A 14,376-nucleotide genomic window follows, 5' to 3' on the forward strand; every position below is an offset into this window, starting at 1 on the left:
TCCATAGGATGCTCTGCAGTGTCTTCTACTCAAGCCCAGTCCCCCGCTCCCGGGAGGTCACCATAACCCAGGCTTGCAAACAAGAGGACGGAGTCCTGAATCGCCCTCAGGCACGTGGCTTAGCTCATTATATCTTCCTCTGATGTGTATTCACTTTTAACTTTCTGCCTGATTCTTTGGCTTTAAAAATTCATATGTCTTAAGTCAGCACAGCATGACTAGGTGAATCAAGATTTTAAAAAAATGATCCCACTAACGGATTTTTCTGAATCTGTATATTGGCTTCCACGCTTCCTTTCTTGTTAGGGGAGTAACTAGAACCTTTCTTCAGAGGGGTTATTGATTTCTAAACATTGAAAAAACTGGGTGGAAGTCAATACAAGGACTATCAAACATGAAAACCTTCTCTCTCCTTTGCTACTAACTAGGAACCACCGTCTCTGTTAACCAACCTTCCACCCCGTTCTGGGCGGGCGGCGCTGTAGCTGCGGTGCTGGTAGTTCTCAATTGTAACTCGGATGCTTCCTCTGGAGGCTCGTCCTTGGTCAGGCCTCTTGGTGGTACGCTTAGTGCCCATGAGTTCTCTGAACGGTACCGGTGAGATCCAGTTCATGTTTTCTGGGATTTGGGATGCTTATCTACTTCCTACAGCTTGAGGATGAAAAGACAATCCAAATTAGTCATTCTCGGACTTTGGGGCATTGCATTTTTCGGCAGACTGGAACCTTTTTGGTGGCTGGCTTGGGGCTTCGGAGGCTTAACAGTGACCACCTTACTGCCACCTGACCCCCCAGAGACCAGGGACCCAGCCCCAGCCTCGCTTCAGTCCTGGTTTTCCTCTGCACACACACCTGAGCCGTGAGCCCCACCCCTTTTCTCCACCCTTTTCCCACTCAGCTGCCTCTGCTGCTGGCTACAGGCTGGAATGTCCCCCTCCCGCATCCCACGCTTGTCCTGCCCCCTCCCAGTCCCTCTGTGGACATCCACTTTGCCCTGCCTGCCCTTAATGCTTAGTCTGGGCCTCTCTGAGGTCACTTAACACCGTAACGGCAATGCACATGGGTCCCTTGTTCCCCTACTAGATTGCGTGTTTCCTGAAAACAACTCCACCTGATCTTTGTGTCCACAGCTTCCTGAACATGGTGGGGGCTAAGGACAGGTTTGTGAGAGGAAGGTAAACAACTTAGTATCAGCACAGTCAATTTGATCTTTACAATCAAAGGATCTTTACAAAGGCATCGCTGGTATGAGGGATATTGTGGTGGGGGTGACACCCCAGAAGCAGCAGAGGTGCTTGAGCACCAGCAGTGGAAGAGGCCATTTTGATAGCACCAGTGGTTTCCGCTGGTTCACATCTCTTTAAGCTTGACAAGAAACTTCTAAATGTCAGAGAACCCTTTAGAAACCAACCTGGGCTTGACATTGTAGATAAGAATCAAAAGGTGTATGATTTGGGGATATATGTGTATTTGGTTGTATCATTAGGAACCAAATATATGCATTTTTTTTCATTGAAGATACAGAGATTTTAATAGTACCTTTTAAGTCAATAGGCGCCTCATTCAGTGGTAGCGTCTATTTTTTCATCTTTACCATTGAACTGAAACAGACAACTCAATTAGCTCAGTGACATATTTGATCATTGTTTGCTTTCTGCAAAAATTTAACAGATAGGTAAATCTATAAGCTTGGAGCAAAACCCTATTAAACTTGCCTCCTTAGAAAACAGTTATGAAGATTTGGGAGGTCCCGACCATAATTCCGGTAGCTGGTGAGACATTGGAAATTCATCTTCTGTGTGAATACAGAACGGTTGCCATTTCAGGAGGCGCTGACCTTGCATTCGCCTCTCTAACATGCCCTGGTTCCCTCCAGCAGCTGGATGTAGAAACTGGAGGCAGAGTCCTCTTATCCGATCATCCTTTCTGTTAACTGAATGAGGTCAAGTCCAGTGTCATCAGACACGCACCTGAGGGTGCTGATGTGATCACCAGGAAGAATCTGGCCACGGCCACAGCTGTGATTGAGACTCTTACACGGAAGTCGCAAATCACAGGATCCTAAAATTTTGGGTTAGAAATACTATTGGGTTGTAGGAAAAGTCATGACGCATTTTTGCAACGAAAAACATAGAAAAAATACGGTGTGACTTTTCTGACAACCCAATAGTTACCATTGGAACACGTAAGCACTACAGTAGGGATTCTCTAAGTAACCATGGTAAGGCAGGAGCTATCATTGGTGGAGCACTCTCTCTGAGCCCTGTAAAACATACATAAAACATATGTTTTACATACAAGATGTAATATCGCCCTGCCAGCTCTGCAGAGTGGATGTCGACAGTTCCCCATTTAAGAGGGAGGAAGCACAGGCTTTGAGCTGGTAAGACTTGCTGAGTGTCACTGGGCTGGTCCATGGAGAGCCAGATCAGCCTGACGCGAAGAGCCCTGCTGTGTCTCGCCAGACTCCTCGTGTGAGCCCCCCTTCATCACCTGTAGAGGGTGTTGAGCTGATTGGTGCGTCCCTTCCCGGGTCCACAAGAGCTGCAGGTTGTCTTAATGTTTTGAAAAACCTGAGTGGAACTAGTTTAGCAAGGTGCCCAGCTAATTAAAATTGCATGTTTGGGTTGTAATTACATCAACTCACTGTGGTGACACTGATAATCTCCCACTGATTAAAAACTCAGATGGGCAATTAGAAGTGTTTTTCTTTGAGTGCATGCTTAGTCGATGCCCTTTGCTGGCAGTCTTTTGAAACGTGCCGTAGGAGAAGACCTAGTTCACATGGTCTCGAGGGATGAAAAGATGAGGAACCGCTGGGCGACCCAGCTTCCGAGACCTGTCCTAGCTCTGGTCCAAGAGACCCTGAGAGCAGTTGTTGTAGGTTCATAAATCTGGGTGTCCTTTGATGGTCATCCAGTTCCCCTGTCCCTCTTTACACACAGCTGCGTCAGCCCCTCCCTCCCGCCTCCAACAGAGGTGGGCACCATTGCTGTCACACTGCAGACATTTATAAGAGTGACAGCATGTTTTTAGAAAAGTTGGAATCCTGGTCTTTGTCCCCTTCCAAAGGGCTCTTCTCCCCTAATCACTTGTGTTAAAATTTCCAGAAATACTCACAACGAGCCATAACACATCTGGTCCCAACCTGTTACATTTATATAACTTGTCACAGGGCTTTTATCTTACAGCATTTTATTTTATCCTGTAACATGTGGGCACTTTGAGCTCCACTATATAGACAAGCCAGTCGGCGTGGAGCAGTCGGGGAGCTGGCTCCCTGATCCTGAGAATGATGACCTGGACCCAGTGACTTCCTTCCCTTGGAAGGGCTCTGCCTAGGGATCTTTCTAGCCCCCCCAGCAAAGCTCTAGCAATTCAGAGTCAGGTGAAAACAGCAGTCAAGCCCTCTCGCTGTGCGTTGCCCCAGTATGAAATAATTACCCAAAGCAGCCCTGGGATGTGATAGGACCCATTAAAAATAACGCTGGGCCTCTTCAGCTTACAGCAGCACACGCTTTAGCGAGCAGCCTCTTCTCTTAGATGTGAAGACATTGTGTCACTGGATGGAACTGGCGTTACTCTTCCTGGCCTGCCAGCCGCATATGGCGTGGTGTAAAGTGGGGCTAAAAGTGGCCATGCCCCCCTCCCCCACAAGCCCACCCTTTGAGGCCTAGCATTTAAAGCAGAGGAGTAGATTTTGGAAACCGCATTCAGTAAAATGTTCTTTTCAAAATACCGGGCATCACCCTGATGACAAAAAGAAGCATTTGTTTTTCTTCACATCCTGTCCAGGTCACTTTGTAAATTATAAATGATTAGAAGAGTCGGGTCATGTTCAGAGTCACCTCCAAGAGTCCCTCATTAGAATTGATGTTCCTGTGTAGAGGCTGGGTCTTCTGTGAACACGCGTATTGCAGATGCAGACATTGCCCTGGGGAGTCAGAGGACCCCCCCCACTATTGTTTTCTCATATGCTGCCACCGAAGGGAGGGATGGGGGACACTGGGCATTGAGAAGGGAAACGCTCTTGGCAGGTAGGAAAGAAGGCAGATAAGTGAGCTCGGTGACCTGAGACTCACCCAGATCAGCTGCCAGGAAAAGAGCTAAGATTCTGGGTGGAACGCTTCACTGGCAAGCTGGTAACCAAAACCAGGCTCGGACCCAAGGACACACGTCCCAGGAAATCTCAGTGGTGGCCCTGAACTTGTTTGGTGCATCCTGGGTGCTCTGTGCCATTCATGAGGTGTGCTGGTGGGAGGGAGTCTTAAATAATTTAGGGTTAAATCATACCTTGGCAATAATAATGCTCCCTTGGAGAAGGAGGCAGCTGATGTATTATTATCTTCTCAACTTAAACAGCTGTTAATAGGACAACAAAACGACAGTCCTGGGGTGCTACACCTGGAAAGTGATAAATCAGGAACAGGCCCTAGGAATCACCTTGTCCTTCTCTGTCCCCGCCTACTTCCCATTTTTAAGGTGAGGAGCACAGAAGTCTGTGTAAAGGAATGCTCCTGGGTCTTGGGCTGGGGCTGGCCCTGGGAACAGGTTCACATTACAGCTCCAGACGCTGAGCTGCAGCCCGGCCGCATGTGGTTTGGCTCCTGTCTCAGTGCCTCCCAAGTGACGCACAAGCCAGGGCACCAGCCTTCAGGATGCAGGAGGTCTTTCTGGCCATTAATCCCCAAAACCGCCTTCATGCCTGGTGAGCAGGCTGAGCCTCCTGGACGGATGTGTTTGCAACATCAGGGCGATTCAGAGACTCCTGCGAACTTGTCCATGGGCTCAAGTTGCTGGGGTTTATTTGGCCACAACCACGCAACTACCCACACTTGCCGGCTTTGAGAAAGCCTTCCACGGAATGTCTCATTTTAAAGCTCGTATTAATGAATCATTTTTTAAAGTGATAGCGTCAGCAACATGTAGAAATAGAGGCACTTTGAACCAGAACTGCTATTTGTATTTATTTTTATGTAAGAAAAAAAAATTAAGGCTTTAGGGATGGCCACTGTCTTTCTTGCCAGCTGGTTTTTGAGCAGGTCACATGTCACCTCTTGGTTTCTTTTTAAGTAGAAAAGAGCAATCCGGGAGCTGCAGGATGTAGCTTCTATGATTAGAGCCCTTTCTGGTCTTGTTCACTACCGCATGCACTGCCCAGCACAGTTTGAAGCACATAGTAGGTGCTCAGAATCCATTCACTGGGCGGGAAATTCAGTGAGTGGCAGAGCCGGAAGTGCCCAAGTACCTAAGGCAGAGGGTGGGTTTGTAGTCTCTAGTGGAGCACCTGGAGTTTTCTTTGCTGCCCAAAGTCCCATTCAGTTTGAAATATGTCATTTCTATACCCAGCTGGACTTGATTAGTCTTTGCATCTGAAAATTTGATTTGGACCAGCCCTGAAGGCACTGGCAGCATTTGGGGAGATGGTCCAGGTGACTTGCAAAGCTTCTCTTAACAAGCAACACTGAAGGAATAATGTCTGTTCTTCTCTTGCTCCAGGGTGTGGCGGAGCTAAATCCTCAGAGAGGGACAGGACAGCTGGGTCTAGTTCCAGAATGTCACTGGGATGTGGGGAGATGCCACATGTTGCGCATGAGACCTACAGAGAAAACTAGCACCCAAAGTGTAGATGTGCTCTGAACTGAAAATGAAAACTTGCTGCAAAATGCTCAGATCTGTCCCCCAACGAAACCTGTGCTTGGTCATGACATTTAATTCCTTGGGACTCTCTCAGACTCCCAAATGGCAGAAGCCCCTTTACAGCAAGAGGTTTTACCAGTTGTCTGAAGGTAGCTGAGTTGAGCCTCCCCTTTCAGACTATATCGGAATCTCTAGCGTGTGGACATTTTCAAAAAGCGTAATCTTGTTCCTGGCCCCACCCTGCCCGGCCCAAATCTTTCTGTTTTTCTCTGGTACTAACACCTCTCCTTTTGTTTCTTTTGCAGAGTTGGATTACAGAAACTCCTATGAAATTGAATATATGGAGAAAATTGGCTCCTCCTTACCTGTGAGTCCTTTTCCCTCCCGCTAGTCCGGGGATTTGCTTTTCCACGCTGTCCTTTGTCATGAAAACACAGCACAGGCTTCCTCCCGAGAGCAAAGCATCCCTGGGAACTCAGACCTCTAGTCAAGGCCCTCTGTGCCGGCAGCATCGTGGGTGCACAGTGAGGGTGAACTGGGCCTGGGGGGCGGGGAGGTCTGAGGTTTGTACTCCAACCACTTCCGGTGGCGTTTTCAGGGAGAACACAATAGAATGCAGTTAGGTTTCCTGCAGAATTACTCCTAGATGGAGAAAGAACTAGTCAGAGATTTCTTTTTAAAAGGTGGGGGGAGTGGTGTGGTTGTTTTTAAGGCGGACTGTTTTCTGTCGTCTTCAGATGAACTGCTTTATGTAACTGAAGATTGTCTGTGCCGTGAGCTTCCTCCCGCCCTTGCATTTTAAGTGGTGATGACGGGCAGCTGTCTGCCCGGCTTAGTACCTGCTGCCGCAGGGCTTTTGGTTCCGAGCATGACCTTGGCGCTGTGCTCCTGCCCTTAGAGGCATGGAGGCGCCAGGAGGGCTTGCCGCGACACTGACTGGCCCACACATGCCACTCGTATTATGCTGGGTCATCGTGCTGGCCTTCTCCCATTTGACTGTGAGCGATGCCCAGACTGGGCTCTCGCCGCCCGCCTGTTTATCCTCGGTGGCTGGCATGGCTGCCCACCCAGAGAAGGAGGCCCACGACGCCGGTGGGATCCTTCTCCCCTCACTCCTGACTGCATACCGTCGCACTTTCTCTCTGCCTCTCGCCTTCCCTCCCATCCTTCCTTCTCTATTCTGGGTACCTCGAGAAAAATGAAAGCCTTTTCTGAGGAGCTATTTGTACCTATTGAAAGTGCTCAGGTTGTCATCTCTGTAGCATGTTCAGATCAGCTGTAGCCGAGTTGACGTGTGACTTTGATCCTTGCAGCAGGACGATGACGCCCCGAAGAAACAGGCCTTGTACCTTATGTTCGACACTTCTCAGGAGAGCCCGGTCAAGTCTCCCCCCATCCGGATGTCGGAGTCCCCGACACCATGTTCAGGGTACGACTTCCATAGGAGAGGGTTACGGATCAGGCCAGAGGTCCCCAAGCCTCTGAGCACCTGGCACTGCTGTCCTGACGTCATTTCATTTGCGTATATTCAGGCAGCTCACGTTTTTGTCTCTGAAGTAACCACACAGACATAACTGCAGTGGGTGTGTTATGGGCTGCCCTTAGGACTGAGGCAAAACCCTTGAACAGCTGAATGTGTGAGCCCTCCCCACCACCCCCAATGCACACACAAACGTATTTTGTAATTTATCCCGTGGGAGGAAGCATGCCACAGCAGAGAGCCTGCGTCCCACCCCCAACCCTTACTGGTTATGTGACGTGGCACATCACTTGTCCCCCCTGGGCTGCAGTTTCCTTGTGTGTAAACTGAGAGTAATAATAAAACTGACCCCATAGGGATTTGATGAAGATAAAATGAGGCTGTCAGCCTTGCAGGCATCTGCCAGCTGTGCAATGGGGCTGGGGTACCTGTCCTCCAAAGCCGTCGGGAGGATTATACTGAGATCCTATAAGAAAAGCCCTTGTCACGGGGCCTGGCATACGTGAAGTGCCCGATAAACGTTTATTATTAATATCGGTGTGAATCGGTGTGAGTATTAGCGTTCATCAGTTATGTACTGAGCTGTGTGCTGCTGGATCGGGTAAGGGTGGGCATTGTGCTAAGATGACGACCTTCCCGTCCCCTCCTACCTGTCCCTTTCACTGGGCACAAGTGAAAGCTCTTGTGTTAAGTGCTTGACAAGTTGGCAGCATCTCCTTGATCGTCACAGAGAGGTACGTTGTCTCCATGGTGCAGAGACGGAGACTGAGACACAGTATCCATCCCTTCCACCAGGGTGCACAGCCAAGCAACGGGCAGTCTGCTCAACTCCACAGCTCATGCCACTGAGCTGGTGGCATCTGTGCTTCTGACCCTCCCTTGTCAGCAGGCCCTGGGGTGGGGCTGACCACCCCCTCCCTCAGGCTGCCCAGCCTGCAGGCCCCAAGGTCACCCAAGATCTACCCCATTTTTCTCTGGGAACATAGCCCTGGAAACCCAGGATCCTCTGGGATGTTGGCTGAGTTGGGGCATCCTGGCCAGTTCCAGTGAGAAGACTGAAGGTACCCTTTCCTTCCTCAGGTCAAGTTTTGAGGAGACTGAAGCCCTTGTGAACGCTGGGGCGAAGATCCAGCATCCCGTCCCACGAGGACTGGCCCCCAACCAAGAGCCGCACTTGCAGGTGCCAGAGAAATCCTCTCAGAAAGAGCTGGAGGCCATGGCTTTGGGCACCGCTTCAGATGCGATTGAAATTGTAAGTGGGGTCGGAGGGGCCGAGGCCTCTGGCCTGCTGGGTCCCTTCATCAAGGGTGCCAGGCCCTCAGAGCAACATTCACCTAGCACCTGGCATGGGACCCCACCCCATCTCTGCACCACAGAAGCCAGCCTAGGAGACCCCACCCCCACCACCACCACCACCTTAATGATGAGAGAAAGGCCCTCTGTTCTCAACAGTGTGGTTGTGGAATTCTCACCTCGGTGCTTTATTTGCCTGCAGGGTTATTTATTTTCCACTTTAGCCCCTTAGGGCTGGACAGTTGGCTTTGGAGCTGTCATCCGTCTGTACCCTGCTTCTCCGTCCTTGAAGGCAGAGAATGACAGAGCTGGGGATACCCCTTTTGGGGAACAGTTGGTTTTCCTGGACCCCGGTGACGGGAAATCCCTCTTCTTCATAGTCCAGGACTTACAGCTCTCCTCTCAGAGCAAGTAGACCTGAGTCAAAGACCTCACCCACCCACCCCAATCTCTTGCACAGTTAAAATGAACCATCCTTTTAGGTGAATTTTATTTTTATTTCTTTTACCTCCTAGCCCAAGGGGGCTTGAGGCAGATTTATTAGTGTGTCTCTTTGTTGTTCCATATTAATCAACCATTTATCTCATGCATCAAATATTTATTGAGCACCTACTATGTATCTGGCAGCTGGAGACAGGAAAAATAATAGTGAACAAAAAGAGAGTCTAGACACGACTCCCATCTCTCAAATAGATACTATAAAGGACCCATACCTGGTTCGCTTTCTACAAAGTTGGCTTCTGATTTTGAAGCTTTCTGATCTATCAGGAGACACTTTTTCGTTTGAAATCATCTTTCCGTTATTTAGAAAATAACCTTTACTATAAAGCCTTCCTTTCTTTGATATTTATACTTGGAGTTATTTTCTCAAGGTATATTTGGAAAACCCATCAACTAGCTTGCCTCCCACCCACTGAGATTTTCAAATAAACAAGTAAATTGTAACTTTCCTCCCCGCGACTGGTTAGGGAGTGGGGGTGGGATAGGGGGTGGGGAGGGCACCTAAAGCTGTGCTTTTGGGGAAGGGGGTTGGGCCTACCACTCTCAAGATGTCCACTGTCAGCACGTGGGAATCTGCCCACGGGAAAAGGACAGTATTGGCCCCTGATTGATACTCTCTTTAGCCTTAAGGCGGAAATGTCCAGCAAACACATGCGTGGTCCTTGTTCAGAAACGTTGTCACTCTGCTCTGCTCTATTTTTCCTCTGTGTCCCCCTCTGCCGGCCTTCAGACAGCTCCTGAGGGCTCCTTTGCCTCTGCTGACGCCCTCCTCAGCAGGCTGGCTCATCCAGCCTCCCTCTGTGGTGCGCTTGACTATCTGGAACCCGACTTAGCAGAAAAGAACCCCCCCGTATTTGCCCAGAAACTTCAGGTTTGTAGCCCACATGTGACCTTTGGGAAGTGTGTCAAAACCTCAGTAGAGAATGAACCCCGAATGCAGTGAGGCAGAATTTCATGAGGAATTGTGGAGAGTGTTCCAAACGAAATAACATCCCCTCGAAGACTGATCTATGTGGCGTTCTTTACCCAAGACGCTGAAATGATATAAGTCGTGTGATTGCAAATGGAGCGAACCATTTGTATTTCCATTTGGCAATGGGGCCCAGTCATTTTTCAGAAGTTTCGATAGCCCCAAAAGCATTTTCTCTGATTTATTCATGGAACCAAGGGTATTAGATCACCATCGAGCCAAGCTATTTATGTATCCGAGGCTCTCTCAGACACCCGTTGAGATAACATCTGGACTGGGTCTTACATCTGGAACCAAAACAATTACTTACTCTGCTTTAAATTTGACAGCTTAATTTGATATCCTCTAGACTAGGATATTCAGAGCAAACCTGGAGAGATGGTTAACTGTCGTTGGGGAGATGCAAATCCATTCATGGAAATTGCTAGCCAACTTTATATTCAACAAACAAAACGGAAGAAATCAAAAGGAACAGCACCTTAAAATTTTTTATTTCCTTTTAAAAATCATTTCGTATTCAAATGCATTAATACTTCCTGACAGACATTGCAAAGGGCAATTGGGGGGGGGGGGGAGAAGGGAAAGGAAATTAAACACGTATTTCATGATCTGCTGAGGTGTTAATTGTGCAAGAAAGCCAGAGCGTGTGTTTTCTCTGAGTACCTGTCATGACACATTCCCGTGGCCCTTTCATTTCTTGGATGTGGAACCGTTTATGTCCTGTCTTGACGCATTTGCCCTGTGGCCGGTCACACCCCCCCCTCTGGCAGGAGGAGTTAGAGTTTGCCATCATGCGGATAGAAGCCCTGAAGCTGGCAAGGCAGATTGCCCTGGCTTCCTGCAGCCGCCAGGACACCAAGGTACTGGTTTGCTGCTGCCGTAACGCCTCTCGAGAATGCTGTGTGATCCGCGAGCTTTGCTAACCGTTGGCCAAGCAGGCAGCGTCGGTGCTCGGCAAAGTATAATTTTCCAAAGAGCTAAAAGCAGTCCTTTTGCATAAAACACACACTGAGCACATGTCTAAGATCTATTTAACTCAATAATGAGCAAGGGAACTAACAGGCTGGGGAAGGTGGTTGAATGGAAGAAACTAGGAGAACCCGACGGATAGCCGGTGGCGTACAGAAGGCTGGAGTATGATTGCAAAGTTAGAGGTCAAACTGGTTAGTTCCAGTTAAGCAGGACGAACAGATCATCACTTTTGAGGTTGTTTACTTTTTGCTAAAATTTGCTTCTCTACTTAACAAAAATAATTTGCCACTTCTGTGTTTTCTACAACTTACTATCTAACTGTGCTGAGACTGGACCCTAATCAACAGTAAATAGTAAGTGAAACCATATCTGCCTCAGGTGGCATAGATGACCCTTACGCCAGGGTCAAAAGGATTACAGAAAAGCAATCCTTTTCTGTAAAGGGCAGATAATAAATATTTTAGGCTTTGTGGGCCATCTGGTCTCCGTAACAGCTATTCGGCTCTGCCACCTTAGCCCGAAAGCAGCCGGACAATACACTGACGAGTGTTCCAGTAAAGCCCTTTGTACGGAAAAGGGCAGCAGGTCGTCTGGCTTGCGCACCACCATTCACCAACCCCTGCTCTGGAGTATGGTATTAATGGGGCACGTGGAAATCTTTGTGCCTGGCTTCCAAGTTTGGGGTGTTTTTTCCTAACTATTTGAATGACTTGCCGATGACATGTTAGATTCGTGTGGCTCTGAGACCCTGTGAGGTTCAGCCCACCCCTCAGGGTTGACGGATGGGTAAGCCGGGTTTCTGAGGAGATGCTTCACTACCACCCCCACACCCCACCCCACGTTGGGCCGCCCAGGGAACCGAGTGTGTCAGACCAATGCTGGACCCCATTGTGCTCTGTGGCCTTGAATGAATCGGTGAACCTCTCTGAGCCTCAGTTTATCCATCTGTCAGATGAGACTCACAATGGCAAGTTTGCAGGTGGTTGTGAGGACTGCAGATGACTTGTGGAAAGCAGTGCCATGCCTGCCACACAGTAGGTGTGCAATAAATGAAAGCTGCTGCGGTCAGCTAGCCTTCATCTCCGCTTTTACCTGATCAGATGCTCACAGCATCTCTCCTCAGTAAACGGGTCCAGGTGCCACATTACAGATGGGGAAACAGTGTGAGAAAACCAGCCCAAGGCCTGACAGTAATCCCCTGGCCTGGCGGGAACTAGAGCTCAAATCTCCAAGTGGAGCCCCTTGCTCGTCCATCTCAAGTAACAGCTCTTGGCAGAGGTGTAAGTGGTTCTTCTAGATCTTGGTCTTGGTACATGATCAGGAGTTCGTCTTCTGCTCCTGCCCAGAGGGCCCCGGGGGAAGGGGGGGCGGGTCAGAGAAGCTCTCAGTAAAAGAAGATGGTCACACTGGGTGTCCCGACTGGGCACCTTGGGACCCAGGGCAAGGACAAGAATGTAAACAGCGATTGCTGATGTCCTTGTTCTTGTTGCCAACCCATAAACTTGGGTTTAATTTTCATGAAAATGAGATCTTTAGAAAGCGTTAAGCAGTGAGGATTTTTTTCCTCATTAGATTTCTTTTTTGATGTCCTTGGGTAGTGGCTTAAAGGCAGAATGAATTGCTTGAAGTTCGGCCACTAAAAATACAGTCGATTCTTGTTCAGAAATTGGAGGCAGCATTGAGCCTGGTCTAATAAGTTGTTCAGACTGAGTAGAGCGTTCTGGGATGCCTGGTACCCCTGTCTCTCCTCTCAGAGCTCATCAGTGGTCAGCAAATAGTGGCTGACAGCTGACTTCCTGTCTCTTACGGCCTGTTCTCAGACCATGTGCCTGATTTTGATTTACAGTAGAAAGCATTGTCACGTGCATGTACTGAGTGGGTCGGAGAGAACTCCAGCTACCTCATGTATTTCAGAAGGACGTACTAAACGAAACATTTCATGGGGGTGGGATGTCTTCGAGTGTAAGGGACATTGCTCCCTGCCATAGCAACTTGTACCGCTTTTCTGAGAAACATGTGATCCTAGTGACCTTGGCCCTAAGAAAAGAGAGCTCTTTCCTATAGTTCATTCGCCCAAGGGCGATCCCTTTACCTTAGCCCACTTCAGTTCCTGTGGGTTTTTTTGTTCACGTAGACACTGGATGGCCCCGCTGGGAACTGCTGGTGTATAGGAAGAGAAAACAGCAGCTGTGGATCCAATTTGCTCTTTTCTTTGCCCGTATATTTCAGCCACAGATGACCTAGCCCATGCTTTTTGGCAGTATGGTCTTAAACTGTTGCTAACACAAAAGTGTGGAATGAAAAAAGTCATATTGAATGGATAAAAAGCAGCATGAAGTATGGTGGGGTGATTTTTGGTTGTGCTTTTGAGCAGCTTCAACTTATATTTCCCTTCAGACGGAGAGCCAGCCCAGCCAGGGGCTGCAGTGGGGTTTCCTGTCTCCGTTAGAAAACGTGAGAAATTAGGAGAGTTCCTTCGGGTCGGTGGAGGCAGGGAGGGGGTGTCTATCTGTAGCTCCTTAATGCTTTCCGTCCTCACACTTCTGGCCAAGCGGAATGCAGTGGTATTCTTTGGGGATAAATCTGACCCTGGTCGCCGACTGTATGGCCCCAAATTTGATGCTAAACCAGGAGGAATAAAACCTAAACATCCCATTTGTGTGGTTTTCCAAACAGTGCAGGACGCACAGGGATGATTTAATGTATGTATATAACAGACTGGGTGTGACCCCTAAAGCTTTTAGCCCCTTTGGATGATGGGGACCCAATATACAGAATGAAGGACGTGTCTGTAACTTAGGAACAAGGGACATGCAAATGGCAAGCTTCCGGACCGGACCGGAGAAAGTCCTAGAAACAGGCACCATTGCGAGGGAGTGTTAGTGCTCAGTGTGGGATTTCCTCCAGGATGCCTGGATTTTACATCAGCGGGAGAAGGAGTTAGGTCTGGGGCGACCTGTCTTGTTGATGAGCAGCCTGACATCATAGGCTCCTTGTCTCGAGTTGTATCTGGAACGGTTATCTACACGATGCCTGAAAGCCACGAGAACAGTCTGAAGAGCAGTGACAAAGGACTGGCACATGGCTTTCTACTTATTTGCCAGTTTTGAGAGTGTGTGGCCATCACCTGCAGCCTGTGTGGAGAAGGACCGAGGCCATGTCTTGACTCGGGGAGGAGTGAGGGAGAAGTGGCCAGTGGTGTCCCCTGAGGGAGCGCCTTCCCCGGGTTTGCCATCCTGAGCTTGAGAACTGCCCATTGTCATTTTTGGATCAAGCCGCTCTCCTGCCCAGCCTGGTGCCATGTGGCCTGGACACCTCCCAAGCGCCCAACCTGTGTCCACGCTCCATGACCTTGGCTCAGCTTGCCGTGTTCTCCCCACCTGATCACCCCTGGTCCCCACTCTTGTGCACTCCTCTCACACCGCTGTTCCCAGCCCTGGCCGGCTCCTGGGGACAGAGATCCTGCCTTGGTCCCACAAGTGGCAGCTTCCGCGATGCTTGATAGCAGGGAATTGGCCACA

General features: G+C 49.1%; 1 protein-coding gene across 1 annotated transcript in view; it reads left to right on the top strand.

Moving 5' to 3' along the window:
* TACC2 (transforming acidic coiled-coil containing protein 2) overlaps positions 1 to 14,376 on the top strand; it is a 166,333-nt gene that overhangs the window by 133,888 nt on the left and 18,069 nt on the right. The window contains exons 9-14 of the mRNA XM_019642916.1: positions 5,734 to 5,788; positions 5,945 to 6,006; positions 6,953 to 7,068; positions 8,200 to 8,371; positions 9,644 to 9,784; positions 10,654 to 10,743. Of these exons, the coding sequence (XP_019498461.1) occupies positions 5,734 to 5,788; positions 5,945 to 6,006; positions 6,953 to 7,068; positions 8,200 to 8,371; positions 9,644 to 9,784; positions 10,654 to 10,743 (636 nt within the window). The remainder of the gene's footprint in view (positions 1 to 5,733; positions 5,789 to 5,944; positions 6,007 to 6,952; positions 7,069 to 8,199; positions 8,372 to 9,643; positions 9,785 to 10,653; positions 10,744 to 14,376) is intronic.

The sequence above is a fragment of the Hipposideros armiger genome, unplaced genomic scaffold (genome assembly GCF_001890085.2).
Source record: "Hipposideros armiger isolate ML-2016 unplaced genomic scaffold, ASM189008v1 scaffold_74, whole genome shotgun sequence".
In the NCBI taxonomy this organism is placed as follows: Eukaryota; Metazoa; Chordata; class Mammalia; order Chiroptera; family Hipposideridae; genus Hipposideros; species Hipposideros armiger.